This window comes from Carassius gibelio, chromosome A4 (genome assembly GCF_023724105.1).
Source record: "Carassius gibelio isolate Cgi1373 ecotype wild population from Czech Republic chromosome A4, carGib1.2-hapl.c, whole genome shotgun sequence".
NCBI classification, from domain to species: domain Eukaryota; kingdom Metazoa; phylum Chordata; class Actinopteri; order Cypriniformes; family Cyprinidae; genus Carassius; species Carassius gibelio.
The window spans coordinates 34,906,544-34,928,737 of record NC_068374.1 but is presented as its reverse complement, the minus strand read 5'-3'; the positions used below and the strand labels follow the sequence as shown (position 1 = coordinate 34,928,737).

General features: G+C 35.5%; 1 protein-coding gene and 1 long non-coding RNA gene across 5 annotated transcripts in view; one reads left to right on the top strand and one right to left on the bottom strand.

The window, feature by feature from the left end:
• Nucleotides 1-22,194, top strand: part of LOC127979167 (hemicentin-2) — a 106,744-nt gene that overhangs the window by 17,013 nt on the left and 67,537 nt on the right. The window contains exons 8-9 of the mRNA XM_052584388.1: nt 13,164-13,427; nt 19,136-19,399. Of these exons, the coding sequence (XP_052440348.1) occupies nt 13,164-13,427; nt 19,136-19,399 (528 nt within the window). The remainder of the gene's footprint in view (nt 1-13,163; nt 13,428-19,135; nt 19,400-22,194) is intronic.
• LOC127979221 (uncharacterized) overlaps nt 3,578-22,194 on the bottom strand; it is an 84,773-nt gene continuing 66,156 nt past the window's right edge. For 3 of the 4 annotated variants that reach the window (XR_008158751.1, XR_008158750.1, XR_008158752.1), the window contains exons 3-5: nt 5,098-5,161; nt 4,306-4,345; nt 3,578-4,209 (exon numbers count right to left, since the gene is read on the bottom strand). This is a non-coding gene — a long non-coding RNA (uncharacterized LOC127979221). Of the gene's footprint in view, nt 4,210-4,305; nt 4,468-5,097; nt 5,162-22,194 lie in introns of all 4 variants that reach the window. The other variant, XR_008158749.1, reaches the window with a different exon arrangement.

The window sequence follows — 22,194 nt, the reverse complement described above, 5'->3', positions numbered from 1 at the left end:
TCTTCAGCACAATAATGTCACTTTCACCATTGTGGTGTTTTGTAGACAGAACTAAACCTGACTTAATCATTCTGGCTTGTTCCTCTTTTCTATTTTAGCAGACTATTAGCTATTAGTCTATTTTTGTCATGAACACATTTGTGTTCATCTACAGTGAACTGAACTTAAATTTACAAAATTAGATAATGTTAATTTACCAACTTACTGAAATACTAAAATATGTTTTGTTATAATATAATATACTAAGAACCTGTAACATCAGAGATGTTCGGATCCATGTGCAGTACTTTATTTACAGAGTAGTCAAACAGGCAATGATCAGATAACAGCGTCAGGTATGCAGGGGACATCCAAAATCAGAAATAGTACCAGGCCAAGGTTGGGGCAGGTGGCAGAGAATCAAAGTTGGTATACACAAACCAAAGTCAAACACGGAAGGAACAAACACAGGGGAAACCCACTCGAAAATGCCAGACAGAATTAAACAAGACTTTGCACTTATTGAGAGTCCAAACACAGTTTATATAGGGGAGTGGTAATGGGGAACACCTGGTGGTTATTAGCCCTAAGCACGGGATTATGGGAAATGGAGTTGGGAATGGAAATACAAGAATGCCGGAGTCCTGAGTGGAGTGCCCTCTATTGGAGTTCATGGGCACTCCAGCTGATGATAAACAAAATACCACCATAAAATAATATATTATAATTTAAATAATTTTAAATAAGATGACTTGCTCTTTTTCGCTTCTAAGAACTGTACATTTAACAGTATTTTACTGTAAAATTACAATAAATGACCTGTTAGACTTATTATTCATGTGTTTAACCAAGTAACATGGTTTTACAGTGACAGTTTCACCATAAAAAAACATGTTTCTTACACTTCAGACACCATTAAAAATTAATAAAATCTAAAGACATATTTTAACAAACAAAAACATTAAAAAATAAAATAAAATTAAAGAAAATTTAAAATGAAGAAAAAAATATAACAACTGATTCATGATATTAATAAAAACTGTTTAAGTGTCTCAATGATAATGAAAAATAAATACTAATTCAATATGACATTTTAAATTATTATATTGTACAGAATAGCAGCTTTATCATTACAGAAGTGTAAAATACAAATTTAAATACATTAAATATCCTGTTTAAATATCCCTGTTTCTTAGGGAACTTGCTGTTAACACGTTTTTAACATGGTATTTTTAGTGTTTTATCATTCAAATTCTGAACATGTTTTACACCATAGAGACCATCAAGATCTTCTGTATCATAACGATTATATTTTCTCTTTCAGTTGCACCCAATATCTCCATCTCTTGCAGTCGAAGCAGTGTAACGGAGTGTGTGTGTGAGGCTCATGGGAATCCCTGTCCTACACTAGAGTGGCGTCTGTCTGGACGTGTGATCACTAACTCTACAGAAACCTCCATCAGTGAGGAGACGTTAGGAAGCACAGGAGTGAAGAGCGTCCTGAACATCCATCAGTCCCTCACAGACACGGACGTCCTGCAGTGTTTCAGCACAAACAAATACAGCAGCACCAGCCAACAGTTTCGGTTCATCCCACTGCCACAAGACACACGTGAGGAACACAACAACATCTTCATCTGATCAACAAGAAAGATCAAATGATATCTGTATTTTACTGAAAAAATCATTGAGAAAATAAATTATTAATGACACTTTTAAAAGTTCAATATGTAATAATGCCAATGTCACATCTGAGATGTCCTGAACTATGAAAGTCCAACCTCTGAGCAACGAAACACTGTTTTGCAGGTTTCCATCATCAGTCGGTGCTGCTCGGAGCTGCTGTCGGAGCCTCAGTGATGATGATCGCGTGCTTCGTGATGCTCTGCTATGAACGGTGGGAACAAACATGATAAACACAAAACTGGTGTAATATATCATTAGATAAAGCTAAAGAACACACACACACACACACACACACATACATATATTCAACTATTATTGGAAATTATTTCAAAAGTATAAAGCATAAAACAGGGTCATTAACTTTTTTTGGTACTTAAACATAAATAAAATTAATTATAAAGCACATAAATGTCAACTGAAATAAAAAAATGAATGAATTAAATGTAAATGAATTAAAAAAAAATTATATACAATTAATAAAGATTACAAAAACACACAACACAATTATTAAATATATATTAATATTATATTAAAAATATTTTTACTTTACACTTAATATCGAATCAGTGTTATTTGATTTAGATCAAGTTTCAAGTTTGTTTTTTATTTATATAGCACATTTAAAAACAGCAAGCACGGCTGACCAAAGTGCTGAACAAAGAAAGATAGAACACATGACAACCCACAGATTCATACCATAAAACTCACAATACATTAAAAGAAAAAAAAAAAGGTTTTAAAAGATGATTTAAAAACATTTAAAGACCGCCGATCTGATAATAGGCTGGAATTCTGTTCCACAGCTTAGGGCCAGCAACCGCAAAAGCTTTATCCCCTTTAACCGTGATCTGGGGACAGAGAGAAGTCTTTTATCACCAGATCTCAGATTTCGTGAAGGATTTTATGGATAATGTTGATCAGATAGATAGCTCGGTGCCAGATTATTTATAGATTTAAAAACATAGAGAATTTTAAACTGAATTCTAAGTTGCACAGGTAACCAATGCAACGATTTCAAAATTGGAGTAACATGATCAAATGTATGTTGTCCTTTGAGGAATTTATCAGCAGCGTTTTGTACTAATTGGAGATGAGTGATGGAAGATTTAGAAATGCCAAGATAAAGAGAGTTACAGTAGTTCAAGCGTGATGTAATGAGCACATGGAGAGCAATCTCTAAAGTTTCAATTAAATATTTAATTTTGGCGAGGAGGCGTAACTGAAGAAAACAAGAACTAATAACACTTTTTTTATTTGTTTATCAAATTTGAGACTCTGATCCTAGAAAAGACGTAGGTTCTTAATTCAGGAAGAAGTAAAAGGAGCAAGGTAGTTCAGATCGATACTTCTGCTCCCTGAATTTTAACTTGGGCCAAAGACTATATCATCGGTTTTTAAATCATTCAGAAATAAAATAATTTGAGAGAACCAAGTTTTCACTTCATCCAGACATGCAAAAAGAGATTTTAGAGCAGCATGTTCATTTCTTTTCAAAAGTAGATACATTTGGGTATCATCTGCATAGCAGTGAAATTATACACCATGCTTTCTGAAAATAGAGCCCAAAGGAAGTAAATACAAAGAAAAAGAATGGGTGTGAGAATAGAACCCTGTGGCACTCCACAGGAAAGTTTAGCAGGCAACGAAGAAAAATTACCTAATCTGACAGAGAAACTTCTATTTGTTCAATATGATTTGAACCAGCTGAGAACAGTTCCCTGGATGCCCACAAAATATTCTAGTCAAGATAAAAGAGTTTTATGAGCAACTGTATCAAAAGCTGAGGTTAAGTCTAACAGAATTAGGATAACAGAGTCAGAGTCAGTTAAGGACCTTTAATCAAGCAGACTCTTTGCTATGCAGATGCTTAAAGCCAGACTGGAAAGATTAAAAAATAGACTTAGATACTGAGTTTTATCAATATTTTTAATCACGTTTCCATTTTTTATGTCAGTTTTAATTATTTTAGTACATCAGTTTAAACTAAGTCAAATTGTTTACTCAGAAACCTGCTGAAATAAAACATAGAGTTAACAAAACATTTTTTTATGGTTTTGGTTGTAGTTTTAGTTAAATATGATAATCCTGGTTTACACATTGCTCTGATGAGACTTCACCTGCTTTCAGTTTCATCACAAGGAGGATTTATAAATCTCATTTACATTTTATACAAGCATCAATTTTTCAAAGATCTGAAAACATGTTTTTCAGAAGAAGGAGAGAGAAACCCTCAGAAACTAGAGAAGACGACACATCTGGATTCATTCTGACTCAAACAGTGAGTTATTCATTCTCAGAGACATTACAGACAGTCGTTCAGCAGATCTTCACTCATTTTGCCGTTTCTTCTCCATCAGGCCGTTTCTCTGGATAATGACAGTGAGTCTGTTTACACCAATAAAGGCATGCTGTCATCCACCGCACCGAGTGCACCTGAATCTCTTCATTATTCCTCCATCGACTTCACAAACGCTGACCCGCCGTCAGGAGAGATCATGGGCCTTGCCTCGCTGACCAGTGAATACGCTGAGGTCCGACACTGTCCTGCAGGAGACACAGACACAGAGAACAACGCCTCAACATCTGAGACAGAGCCCAAAAAACCAGACATGACAGCAAAGATCACAGACACGTCCTCACCGGCATCAGAAGACGTGATTTATGAAAACACGAGCCATCGCTACAGACAGAAGGAAGAGCTGGTCAGCGCAGATGATGCTGAAAAACAAGACTGAACCAAAACCTTTGAATCTTTGAGCAACAATTTAAGAGATCCTTCATCCAAAAATAACAATTACAAACCTACAGAACTTTCTTTCATCTGTGGAACATTAAAGAAGATATTTAAGTGTTTATTCTCACCGTTTTAACAGGATAGATCGCCCAAAAAGACAAATTTGCTGTTAATGTACTCGCCCTTAGGACATTAACAATCAACAGTCAAGAAGGTTTTTTTTTATCTGAAACCGTGGTTCTTGGTGATTCATAAAATGCCAATCAGCAGCTACAGTCATTCATCACTATTTCTATATCTATGAAAAGGCCAAAAAAAAAAAAAAAAAACAAACACATACAGGCAACACAAAATGAAAACCTGTGGTTTCTGATGATACTTTGAATTCTTATGAAGCGAAACGATTGGAACAAGAAGTAGAACATTATTCACAACAGTATCACCTGTAATCCAGTCCTGCATGGTTTATTTTTTATATGAATTTTATTATACACCAATGTCTTTTATTTCTTATTCAAATATATTTGTTTTTATAAAAAAAGTTCATTAAATTTTTAATTATAAATTTAGTTTTAAGAGGTGTGCTTTAGCTTCATCAAAATGTATCTGAAAAAGGAATAGCCTACAATCTCTAATAATAATAATAATAAAAATAATGGTAAAAATAATTGAATGAATTGTTTGATTAAATGACTTACAGATTGTGTCACAGCCAATTCCACTCCCAGAGTTATCAGGATTCCTTCGAAAAACTCTCTGCATCTTTAATAGACAACACATGAGGGGAAGAAGAGAAATCTGGGATAAAATTCACAGATTTTAATGTTTGTGAATGACATTGTGCCTGTATAGTTCTTTATAGTAAAGTAATACACATAATGCATATAAATCTCACAAATAAACATTTGACAACCTCACAAATAAATATATGGTCTTTTAAATTTCAAACTGAAAAAAAAAATTGAGGAAACATTTTTAAGATAAAAAATTTGAAACATTTTTACCCAATTAAGTATTTAAGTTAACTCTATTTTATACATTTTATTTGATAAATATTATTTTTCTGAAGAATGCATTTTACTTTTTTAAATTTTATTTAGTTTTTTATATCTATCATTAAACTTTACGAGCAACATTATATAAAAACAGTCAATAAAGAGCAAAAAACACTTTTACAAAAGAGGAGTTTTGGACATTCAGTATTTATGAATAAAATATTTGTCATTCAGAAATATAAATCTTACACAATTGTAGATATTTGGGATTTATGAGTAATTCATTTGATATTAAGAACTGTAAACTTTATAAAATTATGGACATTTACAAATAAAGTTCCAGTTACAACAAAAATGTTGTTATTAAAATCACTATTTCTATATCTCAGCACATAAAATACCAGTCTGGTGTCCTCTGGTGGTGAGTGTTTCTTGTTGTAATCACAGGAACTGATGTGCAGTTTCCATCTGCTCCACTAGAGACAGAAGAGACTTCACTTTCAGATCATTGACAACATGAAAACACTTTCAGTTTCAGTTCAGATATTACAGATGACAGCTCTGTCACAGACTCTTCATATTACAAAATTATTTATTGCCTTTATGCTGAATCTGTCAAATCACTAAATGTAAATGTTTACAGCATCACACTTACTGTACAGGAATAATTCAATACTGTAGAAGTGAGCAGCTGGTATTGCTGACTTTAGACACAGACACCTTACAAACAGACAGCAGTGTTCTGCTGAAATCTCTCCTGCTTTCAGCTTCTGTCAGTATCTTGGGAAAGAAAACCTTCCTTATTTGAAGTAAACTGATAAACTGAATTCAGAATATGAGAAATATTACCACAACACAATGTTGATATTCAGTATAATATCTCAAAGTAGTAAGAAATGCAAAAGAAGAAAGCATGTTTCCTGCACATACAGGTGCTGGTCATTTAATTCGAATATCATCAAAAGGTTTATTTATTTGACTAATTCCATTCAAAAAGTGAAACTTGTATATTTTATTCATTTATTACATGCAGACTGATATATTTCAAAAGTTTATTTCTTTTAATTTTGATGATTATAACTGACAACTAAGGAAAATCCCAAATTCTGTATCTCAGAAAATTAGAATATTGTGAAAAGGTTCAATATTGAAGACACCTTAGCTCAAAACACCTGCAAAGACTTTAAATGGTCTCTCAGTCTAGTTCTGTAGGCTACACAATCATGGGGAAGACTGCTGAATTGACAGTTGTCCAAAAGATGACCATTGACACCTTGCACAAGGAGGGCAAGACAAAAAAGGTAATTGCAAAAGAGGCTGGCTGTTCACAGAGCTCTGTGTCCAAACACATTAATAGAGAGGCGAAGGGAAGGAAAAGATGTGGTAGAAAAAAATGGAACAAGAAATAGGGATAACTGCACCCTGGAGAGGATTATTAAACAAAACCCATTCAAAAATGTGGGGGAGATTCACAAAGAGTGGACTGCAGCTGGAGTCAGTGCTTCAAGAACTACTACACACAGACGTATGTAAGACATGGGTTTCAGCTGTCGCAGTCCTTGTGTCAAGCCACTCTTGAACAACAGACAGCGTCAGAAGCATCTCGCCTGGGCTAAAGAGAAAAAGGACTGTACTGCTGCTGAGTGGTCCAAAGTTATGTTCTCTGATTAAAGTAAATTTTGCATTTCCTTTGGAAATCAGGGTCCCAGAGTCTGGAGGAAGAGGCCCACAATCCACATTTCTTGAGGTCCAGTGTAAAGTTTCCACTGTCAGTAATGGTTTGGGTTGCCATGTCATCTGCTGGTGTTGGTCCACTGTGTTTTCTGAGTTCCAAGGTCAACGCAGGCGTATACCAGGAAGTTTTAGAGCACTTCACGCTTCCTGCTGCTGACCAACTTTATGGAGATGCAGATTACATTTTGCAATAGGACTTGGCACCTGCACACAGTGCCAAAGCTACCAGTACATTGTTTAGGGACCATGGTATCCCTGTACTTATTTTGCCAGCAAACTCTCCTGACCTTAACCCCATAGAAAATCTATGGGGTATTGTGAAGAGGAAGATGCGATATGCCAGACCCAACAATGGAGAAGTCAATCATTAAATATTAAAATAAATAAACATTTGAAATATATCAGTCTGTGTGCAATGAATGAATATAATATACAAGTTTCACTTTTTAAATGGAATTAGTGAAATAAATCAACTTTTTGATGATATTCTAATTATATGTCCAGTACCTGTAGTGTTCTTGGATTTCATTATAATGTGATTCAACATGTACAGTATGACTGAATAAGGATAATTATTATGAACATGAACACTGGATCTCACATGATTAGTTTCCATAAGATATAAAGAAATGTGTTGAATATTAAGCTTCAGACTGATTTGCATATTTCTCAGCCTGGCTACTGTTACTGAGTTCTGTCTAAAGGAGAAGTGGTGAATCTCTAATATGAGCTAAATTGTGTCGTTTTCACACACAGTTCTCCCTCCGTTCAGTGTAGAAGCGTCAGCTTGAGCTCTGTCTTCAACTCTCTTCTCTGGTAAGACACTTACACACAACACACTCAAACTCACACTTACTCCTGTAGCTTTCAGATTCTGAAACGTTAAGGTTTAAAACATGTTCAAGATAAGAATTACCTGTTTTTAAAATTGGTCTGTATTGTCGAAAATATCTAGAAATAGAAAATCTAAAACTTCATTCTAGAAATAATGAAATTATACCAACAAAAGAGCGATAACTTCATACTCAGTAAAGTATTTTTTCATGCTATCAATCAACAATGTCCCTCACACACCTGTAGATGATCGATAAGTGCATAGGATAAACAATATAAAACAGCTCCAACATTTCTGCTTTTTTCATTCTATAAAATGTCTTCATTTGTTGTTTCTTCTGCTGTAAGGTGAATGTAAATGATGGAAACATTGGTGACGTTCCTCCTCACTGGATCTCTGATACAAGGTCTCATTCTTAGATTATTCCTCTGTTTAACAAGATTAATTATTATTATGAAAGCACTTTCATGTGACCTTCATGAGATAAAGAGCAATAAGTTCTGCAGAAGTGTGTTCTGCTTGTATCCTCTGATCGTTTACTTCCTTCAATCTGTTTGTCTTTGTTTTAGGTGTTTTGTGTGGCGCTAAAATCAATCTGCCGAATAAAGTAGAAGCTCTGAAAGGATCCTGTGTTTTCATCCCCTGCACATTTGATATTGAACAACAATATGAAAAAGATCTCACTGACAGTGCAAAGAGAATGTGGGTTAAAGTTGGAAGAAGTAAAGCTGTGTTTGACTCCAGGAGCCCCAACACTGGACGGTTAAAAGGAGAAATATTTGGCACTGCTACACAGAAAAACTGCACCACACGCTTCGATAATGTTGATCAGAGTCATGATGGGTCATATTACTTCAGAATCGAAACCAGTGGTGAACTGAAACATAGCTACACAGGACTAAACTCTCAAGTTGAAATTGTCGTCTTAGGTGAGTGTCATATTGTTCATGCTGCTTCTATAGTGTGACTGGACATGAAAAAAAGAAATCTACTACTGTACAATATATACATTCCTCTCTGGATATGATAATCAATATTAACTTGTAATATCTCTGTCTGTGTTTCAGGATCTCCACCCAAACCTACACTGAGCATCTTTCCGGATCAACAGGAGATGAAGAAGATGGAGGAGATGATTGAGGGAAGTTCAGTGAGTCTGCGCTGCTCTACTAAGATCTTCTGTCCGTCTCGTCCACCATCTCTCACATGGAGCTCGTCTCTCATCGAGAGCGTCACAGGACGACAGTATCAGAGCCAAACTGAGCTCATCTCTGATCTGAACTTCACTGTTTCTCACCGTCATCACAGAGTCACTTTCACCTGCACTGCAACACACCAGATACAGAAGCAGATCACAACACAGCGCTCCCGTCTGCTACACGTTCAGTGTAAGACAGGAATTATTTCAATCTGTGCTGAATGATCATCTATAATTAGTGCTGTAAATCATAAAGTAATCGTCTGAATGATTTCTCCTCCACTAGATGCTCCTAAAAACACATCTGTGAGGATAAATCCAGCTGGTTTAGTTCTGGAGGGCCGTTCAGTGACTCTGATCTGCAGCAGTGATGCAAACCCAGCAGTGAACTACACCTGGTACAGAGACACTGAGAGACCTCTGAATCCAGTTCAGACCGGACCAAACCTGACCATCAACAACCCCGACCCGACACACAGCAGACGATACTACTGTACAGCTGAGAACAAACACGGCACACAGAACTCATCAGTGCTGCTGGACGTCCAGTGTGAGTGTTATGAGTACTGTAGGGGTGTGGCCTAATGATTCACTCGATTTCTCGATGCATCGATGCAAACCCTGATGATGCATTGATCTTGAAACATGATTTTTGAAATTGTGAATAGTCGATTTTGGACATTAATGGATTTAAAACGCTGAGAATCAAGTCAATTTCGATTTCAATAGCCATTCAATGCTTTCAAAATATATACACATTAAAATTACTACAAGCACAAATTAAAGGAAATGTTGAACAGTGTTCGTGCCTTGCACCTCCTCTTCACGTGCTGCACTATTTACCACCTGTGACTGTCACAGGATTGAGCTCACGCTCAGTTCATCTCACTGACACATTTTTTGAGCAGCTGATGTGTGATCTCACTTTAGTATAGAGCTCGGGCGTAGACGTTATGGAATGGTGCATTGTGGGTAACGGCGGCCATTTTAGATGCATCGCAAAGCAGGTTTGTAATAAGATAATAGCCGTTCTCCAGAAAAAGTTATAGAACGTGACAAAAAAAGTTGCCTATACCTATACGGACAAACTTAATAATGAAGCCAAACAACGCTTCTTAAAAAAAAAAAAAAAAAGAGCTTGTAATCGATCCCTATGAACACATGAAAGTTTACCAAGCCTCATTTTCCCTGATAATTTCTCCTACCGGGTCTGTGGAGTGAGCGCTTACACCTCCGATCAATTAAAAAATTTAAAATCACTGGAGGCTCACCTGCAGATCACAAATGGATCTGCAAATTAAACGTGGAGAAAACAATCGTTCTCACTAAGGAAATAGTGGTGACACACACACTTATCAGATTCTGCGAGCTATGAAGCTTGTCTATGCGGGTTTGTTACACTTCAGGAGTAATTACTCACCTATCATACTTGCAAAAATCCACTGTTTTCATCCGGTAGTTCTGTAATCCGGTATAATATTGACGAACATTCACCTCAGACACAACCCACCATTCACCAAAACAAGACGCTTAACTTCCTATTTTGAAGTTCATTCCAGTTTTTTTTTTTTTTTTTTTTAAACAAGTTCTTCAAATTTGTTAAATACAGTCAGCACAAAAATATCCAAAAGCGATCAGAGACCATACACAACATGTCTCACCATAACTATGTATTATAATATTATCGAATGTGATGGTTTCCCTCCGTACAACGGCGACCCAAGCCATCTGACGCCTCTTGGTGATTTCAGACACCTTGTGTTTTTTTTCCAAGTAGGAAAATGTTGAAAACGAATATGATTGACGAGGCGTTTGCCCTGTCGATCATGAAACCGATTACAGCAGTTCACAATACAGCAATACTGAACCATTTTCCAAAAAATAATCAAAATTAATGACCAAATGACCAACGTTACCTAATGCCTACTATACAGTACATCTACTTCTGTACCGCGATTCCCACAATGCATTGCGACGTGACGCAACGATCCCGACCTCTATTCGTGGCCAGTAATGCTAAAGTGAAGCAGTTTTACTTTTCTGTAGTTATTTAATGGCTCTCAGTCACACCGACGACATGAGCAGTCCAACGCTGTGCATTTACTGTATAAACAGAGCAAAAATGTAAGTGTTTAAAGCATACACACAATTCCATTGAATGATAAATGTATTTTAACAATTTTGTTAAACTGAATGTACAAAGGGAAGTTAAAAACAACATGCACAGCATTAAAAACAACATGTACCCCCTGTACCTCAGAGAGCTATCACGGAATATAATTGCAACAATATAAGATTTTTAACACAAATAAAGTGGTTGTACTGTTAATATAGATTTTATTTAACGTACAATTTTATTAAATAGTTTAAAATAACACATATTTTGTTGTATTTAGGAAAAAAGTTGTCTCCCCCAAATTCATGTCTGTGGTGTTACAACAATAGATGTTGCCCCTATAGTAAAAGGGCGAGTTCTATTTGAACTACTTCCTGTGTGTAAAGGTCATTGCAGGTGCTGGTTGATCTGAGAGCTGCATGGGGAGTTCATTCTTTTTTATTAATTTTCTTAAAGTTAACTCAACTTCTGACTATTTCATGTGTCACACTTTATTATTGTCTGTGGTGTTTTGTTGATAACTTGCAGATGTGACATATTTCAATCCAAATTTTGATAATTACATACTTATTAATATTTCCAAAATTGTATTAAGTTACTATAGATTCTGTGTTGTTACCAGGAAAGACAGAACATAAAATCCATTGCTATTCCAAGATACTTATACAACTTATAAGTATCTTGGAATTGTTATTGATGATTGCCTGTCATTTAAGCCTCATGTTCACGGTCTAGTGAGAAAGTTGAGGCTAAAATTGGGTTTTTACTTTCGAAATAAGCTGTGTTTTTCTTTTAATGTTAAAAAACGGTTAGTGGCATCCACTTTTTTATCTGTGCTGGACTATGGTGATATATTATATATGCATTCATCTGCTTAATGCCTTCAAATGATTGACGCAGCCTATCATGCATCACTGAAATTTATTACTAATTGTAAAGCTCGCAGCCACCACTGTGAGCTGTACTCTCGTGTAGGGTGGTGTGCTCTGGCCACACGGAGGCTTTGTCATTGGTACATATTCATATATAAGGCTATTCTTGGTGTGCTTCCATCCTATTTATGTTCACTTCTTATGAAAAAAGTGCTGGTCATTACTCTCTCCGTTCTCAGGCTGTTGTCTTGTTTTCTGTCCCACATGTCAGTACTGAGCTGGGTAAAAAGGCCTTTGTTTATTCTGCTCCCTTTACATGGAATTTGCTGCAGAACAACTTAAAACTTAGTAAATTGATTCCTTTGAGTGTTTTTAAGTTAAAAATGAGATGTTTTGAGTTGGACTCCCTCACATGTCAATGTTTTTAATTGAGATTTCATTGTAAGAGCATAATTGGCTTTCAAACGGTTTCTATTAATTTATTTGTTTTTATTTTCATGTTTTTTTTGTGTGTCTTTGTACGTATGTAATGATGTGATGTAATTCAGCTGCCTATCTCGGCCAGGTCTCCCTTGCAAAAGAGATTTTTAATCTCAATGGGCTTCTCCTGGTTAAATAAAGGCTAAAAAAAAAAAAAAAAATTGCACTTAGTGTAATTAGCTTCTATCGCTATTTACACTTAGTGCACTTAGTGCTGCCCTTAAATAATCCTTTGAATGCACTTAAAGAATGCAGAATCAAATTATTAATTGAATAGAACTGAATCGTGAACTGAATTGAATTGAATCGTTCTGAATTTGCAAAAATCATTCTTGAATCAAACTGAAAACCTATGAATCGTATCGTTTCACTGTGTACCCAAAGATTCACAGCCCTCTTTACTCATACAAATATTCAAAATATTTAAAGTTACTTGTTTTGCTCAGTGTAGCATTACCAACCTTTATACTGCACATAATAGATCTAAAATATGACTATATATTGTGCCTGCCTACATTTTTTTTATTCTTTTAGATGCTCCTAAAAGCACATCTGTGAGGATAAATCCAGCTGGTTTAGTTCTGGAGGGTCGTTCAGTGACTCTGATCTGCAGCAGTGATGCAAACCCAGCAGTGAACTACACCTGGTACAGAGACACTGAGAGACCTCTGAATCCAGTTCAGACCGGACCAAACCTGGCCATCAACAACCCCGACCCGACACACAGCAGACGATACTACTGTACAGCTGAGAACAAACACGGCACACAGAACTCATCAGTGCTGCTGGACGTCCAGTGTGAGTGTTTCAAGTAGGGGTATAAACTAACGATTCACTCATTGTCTCGATGCATTGAAACATCTTGAAACATGATTTTTGAATCGTGAATAGTCGATTTCCAACATTTATTGATTTAAAATGTAAACCCATTAAAATTACTACACTCATACAAGACTTTGAAAAGTGTTTGTGCCTTGCACCTCCTCTTCACGTGCTGCACTATTTACCACCTGTGACTGTCACAGGATTGAGCTCACGCTCAGTTCATCTCACTGACACATTTTTTGAGCAGCTGATGTGTGATCTCACTTTAGTTCTCGTGGGAAGTAATGCTAAAGTGAAGTTTTACTTTTCTGTAGTTTGTCAATGGTTCACGGTTACACCGACGACATGAGCAGTCCAACGCTGTGCATTTATTGAATAAACAGAGCCAAAATGTAAGTGTCTAAAGCACAGTTCCATTAAATTATAATTATGTTTTAACAATGTTGTTACACCGAATGTACAAAGGAAACTGTTAAAATAACCACAGCATTGAAAACAACCTTGAAATAAGAGCTTGTAGTTTATCTGACAATAAGATGAATGAAAGTAGTGTTTCTTCATTTATGATGGCAAGTGGTTTCCCTCTACTTTACAACAGTTTAAATAATAATAAAAAAAACTAAAAAAAACAACAACTTTAAATTAGAGATGCACCGATACCAGAACTCAGAGTTAAACTGTGTCAGAACAAATTTAGCTTGATAATGTTGGTATGTAAGGTAAGTCAGACACCTGTTAGTATGACAGTTTGTACACAACTATCAATACTTAGTCAGGCAACCTTAAGCTTGAATGATTTCCTGTAGTCTCCTGGGCATGCTGTCATCCAGGTTCATACATACAAAACAAATTATTTTCCTCAGACTTGGTCTGAATAGTTTTTGGTCCCAAATTTGTATCTGTCTACTGTATGAAAATGTATAATTTGTCACAGTTTACTTTATTTTGCTATCCTCACTTATATAAATGAACTATAGTGTCCTGTACCCACTAGTAAAAAAAAAATATCAGAAATTATATCTGGTCTCTGATTTGACTTTACATCTTTAATTTATTTTCACACTTAATTATTCACATTAAAATGTATTTTACAAGTTTTTGTTACATTCTATGTTCATATTTTTGCTCTATGGGTCATCATCTTTAATTTAATAGCATTAGAGCTCCTCCATTACAGTGGCGTAAGGCTAATTTATACTTCTGTGTCAAACCTACAGCGTAGACGCAGAAGGTTAAATCAGCCTTTAGCACTGTAACCACGCACTTTGCTTTAATAATGCAGGGAACCACTCGTTTTAAATCTCCTAACTGTGATATTTTCACAAATAGAAGTCGTGTTTTTTACTTTATTTTATTATTATTTTTTTCTGAAACATGCTTCGATTTATATTCGAAAGCCACTCAAATAATACAGAAACACTCAAGCAAGCAAAACGTGCATGTATTTGTACTGGTTCAGAATGAGAAGGACAGTAACAGCCCTGCAAATTTCATACTGGGGAGCATTTCCCAAAACCATAGTTGCTAACTAAGTTAGCAACTTTGTTGGTTGCAATACAATTTCCCATTGCCAACCAACTAAGTTGCTAACAGGCTAGAAACTATGCTTTTTGGAAACGCACCCCTGGCTGACAGTTTCACTTTCGCCAGAAAGTCGTGAAGCCTACACCTAAGGTTGAAATAAATCATGTTTATAGTGAATGCTCCTATAAAAGGTCATATTTTTACTACTTAGTTTTAATCCAAATGATGCGTGTGCTAAGTGAGTGAAAATCAAAGATCACACAAGTTAAATACCAACTATATAGTAACGTTTGTAGGCAATCTTTAAGTTGGCCTGAAAAAGCCTAGCAAGAAAGTTTGAAGCAGTTTTAAAAACTTAAAGTTTAATGATTTTCAATTTTAACTAATTTGAAGCAGTTTTGAAAGATTTGAAGGCAACACAATCTACATGAAAAAATATATAGATAAATAAACAGTTAAATAGATAAGAAATAGGAAACTAGCATGCTGCTAGCATGATAAGCAAGTGACTAGAATGTTGCTAGCATGATTACCAAGTGACTAATATGTCGCTATCATGTTGTTAAACTGATTAACAAGTGACTGGCATGTTTACTAGCATGATCAGCAAGTGACTAGCATGTTGCTAGCATGACTAGCAAGTGACTAGAATGTTGTTACCATGAGTAACAAAGTTACTAATATGTCACTAGCATGTTTCCAGCATGATTAGCAAGTGAGAAGCATGTTGCTAGCATGTTTCCTGCATGATTAGCAGGTGACAAGCATGTTGATTGATCCAAGATTAACAGGTGACTAACATTTTTGTTAGTCATTGCATGTTGCAACAACATGCAACAACATTGCATGTTGTTAGCACAATTAGCAAGTCACTAACTTGTCGTTAACAAGTTTCTAGCATGTTGCTAAAATTATTAGCAAGTGACTAGCATGTAGCTATTATGATTAGCAAGTGACTAGCATGTCACTAGCATGTTGTTAGCATATTTAGCAAGCTTACTTAGACTAGTCGAGTAGTTGAGTGATCGATTACTTCAACCACTATTCGGCGCTTTCAGAAACAATCGACTCGAGCATGCATAAACCATAATGCATGCAAAGTTTGCAAATACACATGAATTTTACTATTACAATATTGCATGTAGCTGTTCCTTTCTATGACTATCTATGTTGCATGTACAATTAAAATATTAAATTTAATAATTATGGGTGTTCCCGAAGCTGAATAATTTATTTGGAATGGCACGGATAATGGCTTCAAAAACAGACAAGGAATAATTCTGCCTGAAAATTCGGCTGAAGCTGGCACAGTCTGGTGTTTGCTAGATAACATTTGAGTCGGGATCAGTGCAATATTATAAACAGACCACTAAAGTCACGTAATAGAGTGTGAAGTGAATGAATGCAAACTTTATGAATGAAAAGAGCGCAAATCAAACACAGCATTGCTGTTACCTCTCTGTGCATCTCTCAGAAATCAGAGCTTGGCATGAGTAATATCACCTATAATAATACATCATGAATGCTCTATTATTTATATATAATTAAAAACGCAATTATTTAAACCATAGGCTATGATATGAAACAAATGAATGGAACAAGTACAGCGCACTCACCAATCAAACAGCCACGCTGTGCGTATCAGTCCCTCAAAAACCAAACCAGTTCTTTCTAAAGAGTAGGCTAATAATCAACTTAGATACAGATACATTTTCCACTTGGCCTACATGTTTGCATCTTTATTTTTTGCTAATTTGCCTGGCACACGCACATTTGTTTAACGAAGTTCACAAAAATACTCTCTTAAAGAGCTCTGTGTAATGAAAATGTGCGCATTGAATTAAATTACATTTATGCATTTAGCAGACGCTTTTATCCAAAGCGACCTACAGTGCATTCAGGCTATCAATTTTTACCTATAATGTGTTCCCGGGCAATCGAACCCTCAACCTTGCGCTAGCTTGCTTGCTAACGCAGTGCTCTACCAGTTGAGCTACAGGAACACAAACATCTTTCTGCTTGCATGATAAATATGTTTTTAGAAATTAATAATTATTTTAGTTTAACACAACATAGGCATACTTGTTCATTGATAACTATGAAAGTGATAACTATGAAAGTGATAACTATGACAGTCATAACGGTCTTATTAATAATTGTACGACGTTCTATCAGAATGCAGATATTAATAATTTTGTGATTGTTACAGATGCAAATACAGATACAAATACTGGGTGTTACATGAAAATGTAAAAATAAATGTCATAATTATAATGGTTTTACATATGTAATTGTTGCCTTGGGCTATGAATTAATAAGCATTTATTGATAAGAATTATTTAATGTCTTTTCATGATTAGCAAGTGACTAGCATGTTGTTTACATGTTTCTAGCATGTTGCTAGCATGATTATTAAGTTACTAGCATGTTGCTAGCAAGATTAGCAAATTACCATCATGTTTCTATGCTAATCCAGCTAAAACCAGTTGATTCAGTAAAAAGAAAAATAGCTAAAAACCAGCTAAGACCAGTGTGACCCACCAAAACAATGGCCAAAACCACTTTAAAACCAGCTTGGGAGACCAGCCAAAGCAACTAATCAGCTTAGGATGGTTTTAGCTATATTTTCAGTAGGGAGTTTTTAAGCTTTGGTATGGCAGTAATAAATACACCAGAGGTCTTATTGTGTAAAAGTTTTCACCCCCTCAATGAAAGTTTATATATTTTCAGGTGGTTTTGATAGTCTGGTTTACGAAACCGCAAGCCAAATCACTTAGAAAAGATAAAGCCACTAAAATGTTAGCCTATACATAATACATTTAAATCACTTTTTTAAAATCTTAACCTGGATAAATTTCTACATATGCCATGTCACGCCAACATCTTGGTCAAAAGTGTTTTTTCTTTCTTTCTTTCTCTAACCTATGGTTCTCTAAACATAAAGGCTGCTATGTAATTTGCCCCTTGACTCATACATACCACAGACTGTATAAAAACATGGACCTAGTGTCCGTGACGTCACCCGTAGATTGCCGAAGAGCGTTTTTTAAGCTCAAAGTTTGCAGCAAGTCTCCGGCGCGACTCTCCTGGACAATTGAAAATGGGCAAAAAGGCGGGAGCTGGTTACAGAAGCCACACCCACCTAGCTCTAAAGCTTTTGTACAAAATATTTTTATGAAGTTTCTTCTGCTTTTTTGCAATTTAAAATAATTATTTATTTATTTATTTATTTTAATATAATTTAAAATACAATTATTCCTTTGATCAAAGCTGTATTTTCAGCATCATTCCCCCCAGTCTTCAGTGTCACATGATCTTCAGAAATCATTCAAATATGCTGATTTATGATTGTTGTGCTTCATATTTTGGGACCTTGTGATACTTTTTTCAGGATTAATTGATAAATAAACAGTTAAATAGAACTGTGTTTTTTAAAATATAATGTTTTTGTTACAATATACACTCAGTATTCAAGTTTGGGGTCAGCACATTTCTTCTTTATTTTTTTAAGAAATTAATATTCAGCAAGAATGTTAAATGGATAAAAAGTGATAGTAAAGACTTATATGGTTAAAAAAATATTTTTAATAAATGCTCTTCTTCTAAACATTTTATTCATCAGAGAATCAAAGAAAAAGGTATCACAGGTTCCAAAGAAATATTAAGTAGCACAACAGTTTAAACAATGATAATAAATCAGCATGTTATGATTTCTGAAGGATCACAAAAGACTGGAGTAATGGCTGATAAAATTTCAGTTCTGCATCACAAAAATAAATTATATTTTAAAGTGAAATAAGACAGGAAACCAGTATTTTAAATTGCAATAATATTTAAGAATATTACTGTTTTTTCTGTATTTTACACACTGGATCGCCTAAATTACCCAGCGACAAGGGATTTAAAATTGCTGTTTTGAGTTTTTATCAGTTTGGCCACTTTTAAAAATTGGTATAACCTATAAACCTATAAATCATGAATCAAACGATTTGCCGTCTACCCAAAGATTTACAGACCTACGAGTCTTTGCTTAAATATTCAAAATATTTAAAGTCACTTGATTTGAAGTGTAGCATTACCAACCTTTATACTGCAGATAATGTATGTAAATTATGACTATATATTATGCCTGCCTAAATTTTTTTCTATTCATTTAGATGCTCCTAAAAACACATTGGTGAGGATAAATCCAGCTGGTTTAGTTCTGGAGGGTCGTTCAGTGACTCTGATCTGCAGCAGTGATGCAAACCCAGCAGTGAACTACACCTGGTACAGAGAGACAGGGTCTCAGTTTGAGCTCCTCCAGACTGGATATAATAACACCTACATTGTGACAAACCCTACACACGGTGCATGGTATGGCTGTAAAGCTCAAAACCAGCATGGCCTCTGCAATGCTACAATTCAGCTGGATGTTCAGTGTGAGTAAAAACACAGACCGTAAATTAATTTAATCTAATAAACTTATCTGATCCTTGATAACATAAATACAGTGAATATAGTGCAATTACTACTGTTAACTGCAGCAAAAATATAACAATGCTCTGGACAGCACTGAATGCAATGTGCACTGTTTAGAGTGAAAATAAACATAAATTGACATGAAAAAGTTGCAATTTTACCATAAAAGAAAATGTTATGATTTCTGAAGGATTACAAAAGACTGGAGTAATGTCTGATAAAAATGCAGCGCTGCGTCACAGAAATAAATGATATTATAAAGTATAATGACAGGAAACCAATATTAGAAATTGCAATAATATTTCACAATATTACAGTTTTTTTGTTTTTAAATACAGCCTTGATAACCATTAAGAGACTCCAGTTACAAAAATAAAAAATCTAACTGATCCAAAACTTTTGAACAGCAATGTATATATAAAAAGCTATATTAACTTGACGCCACTTGATGCACACACACACACACCACTCGCAAAAAAAATAAAAAAAATAAAATAAGGACCACAGAAACTTACACGCTGCCCCGTGACTTTTATTAATAAAATAACATACTGGATTGCTTAAATTACCCAGCAATGAGGGATTTAAAATTGCTGTTTTGAGTTTTTATCAGTTTAGTATGGAATTACATTTGTTTCAATAATAATGAACGAAACCTTATAAAACTGAACGTAACTTTTTCAGAAAATATAAAAAATATGCCATTAGAAATGAAGAAAAAGTCATTTCTCAGTCGCACAAATTAAACAGGCTCTTCAAATATAGTTCATTCTTTTTAATGTTTTTCAAAGATTTGTTTTCCCTAATCGTGGATTCTAAATTCATTGCCACAGTTTTTCGTTTGTTGTTTTGACACAAACCTCTCATGGGGGCGGGCTTAACAGTGATCTACTCTGATTGGATAGTGAGCTTTTGATGGACAGGTGCTCTCTGACCGGGAAGTACAGACGCCACCCAGTGGCGCGCATATTGGAAAGCTCTCGTGATTGTGATTTGTATTACTAAATATGTAAATAATATTTGACCTTTGTCTCAGTCTGTAAAGATGAGCTCTTGTCCTTCAAGGCAGCCTGAAGTAAGCTTGTGTTACTGAATGACAATAATAACCCGCAACAAACTGTAGCACACTGTAACATGAAAAACTTGTATTGATGTTATTGGTTACTTCAGTAACACAAGCTTACTTCAAGCTGCCTTGAAGGACAAGCGGAAGAGTATGGAGCCAGAAGAGTCTCAATAAAGATAAATGCACACACTACAGTCACATATGCACACACAGGATTCATAGATGCACACACATGATTCATAAATACACACACAAGATGCACAAATGCGCACAAAATTCACAGATGCACACACAAAATTTAAAAAGCACAGAAGATTCACAAATGCATACAAAATTCAGAAATGCACACAAAAATCAGAAATACACACACAATTCAGAAATGCAAACAACATTTACAAATGCACTCAAGATTCACAAATGCACAGAACAAGATTCAGAAATGTATTTCTGATACACACACATATATCTTGATTTACAAACTGCTTGCGGTCTGTGAACTTCACTGCATTTTTTTAAACAGGGAATGATCTGCAACCAATCAGATATCTCCCTTGTTTTAGCCAATCACAAGAATGCACCCCACGTGAGGGATTGTTTACTTATAAGCCAATCACATGAACGTGTTCACACAGCAATTGTATTAAATCTTATGAAAATACAGATGTTTAGATTACAATTTTTTATTATTTTTTTACAAAATATAAATTTAAAAATGTCTCAATACATATAGCCCAGTGACTGCAGAAAAAAAGTTAACCATGGATTCATAAATTTGCAATAGGCAATTATTTCATTTTATTGAAATATTTTAATGAAAGTAAAAAAAAAAATGTTTAAACCTTTTTGAATATTTAAATATATCTAAATATTCTTTTGGATGCAATATAGAAGTCACTTTAATTATAATATTCAGTCCCTACATGAAGAGAGAGTCAGTGGTCCGCTGCAAGAGGAAAGTGGCTCTCTGGCTGCGAAAAGTGGGTCTCCGGCTGTCGTTCGCTTAGGAAAGTGAGTTGATCGCTGTGTGAGGAAAGTGAATCGTTCGCTCAACTTCGCTGCTTGAGGAAAGTGAATCGTTCGCTGAGGAAAGTGAGTCGCTCGCTGGGTGAGGAAAGTGAGTCGTTCGCTGCGTGACTCGTGAGGAAAGTGAATCGTTAGCTGAGGGAAGTGAATCGTTCGCTGCGTGACTCGTGAGGAAAGTGAGTCGTTCGCTGCGTGACTCGTGAGGAAAGTGAGTCGTTCGCTGCGCAAAGTGGGTCGCTGGCTGCGTGAGGTAAGTGAGTCGTTCGCTGCGCAAAGTGGGTCGCTGGCTGCGCAAAGTGAGTCGCCGGCTGCGTGAGGTAAGTGAGTCGTTCGCTGATTGGCTTATAAGTAAACAATCCCCCACGTGGGGTGCATTCTTGTGATTGGCTAAAACAAGGGAGATATCTGATTGGTTGCAGATCATTCCCTGTTTAAAAAAAGGCATTTGTGTGTCGGGCCAAGTCAAGGGAGTCTCAAAATTCACACACAAATGCAGTGAAGTTCACAGACCGCAAGCAGTTTGTAAATCAAGATATATGTGTGTGCATCAGAAATACATTTCTGAATCTTGTCCTGTGCATTTGTGAATCTTGAGTGCATTTGTAAATGTTGTTTGCATTTCTAAATTGTGTGTGTATTTCTGAATTTTGTGTGCATTTCTGAATT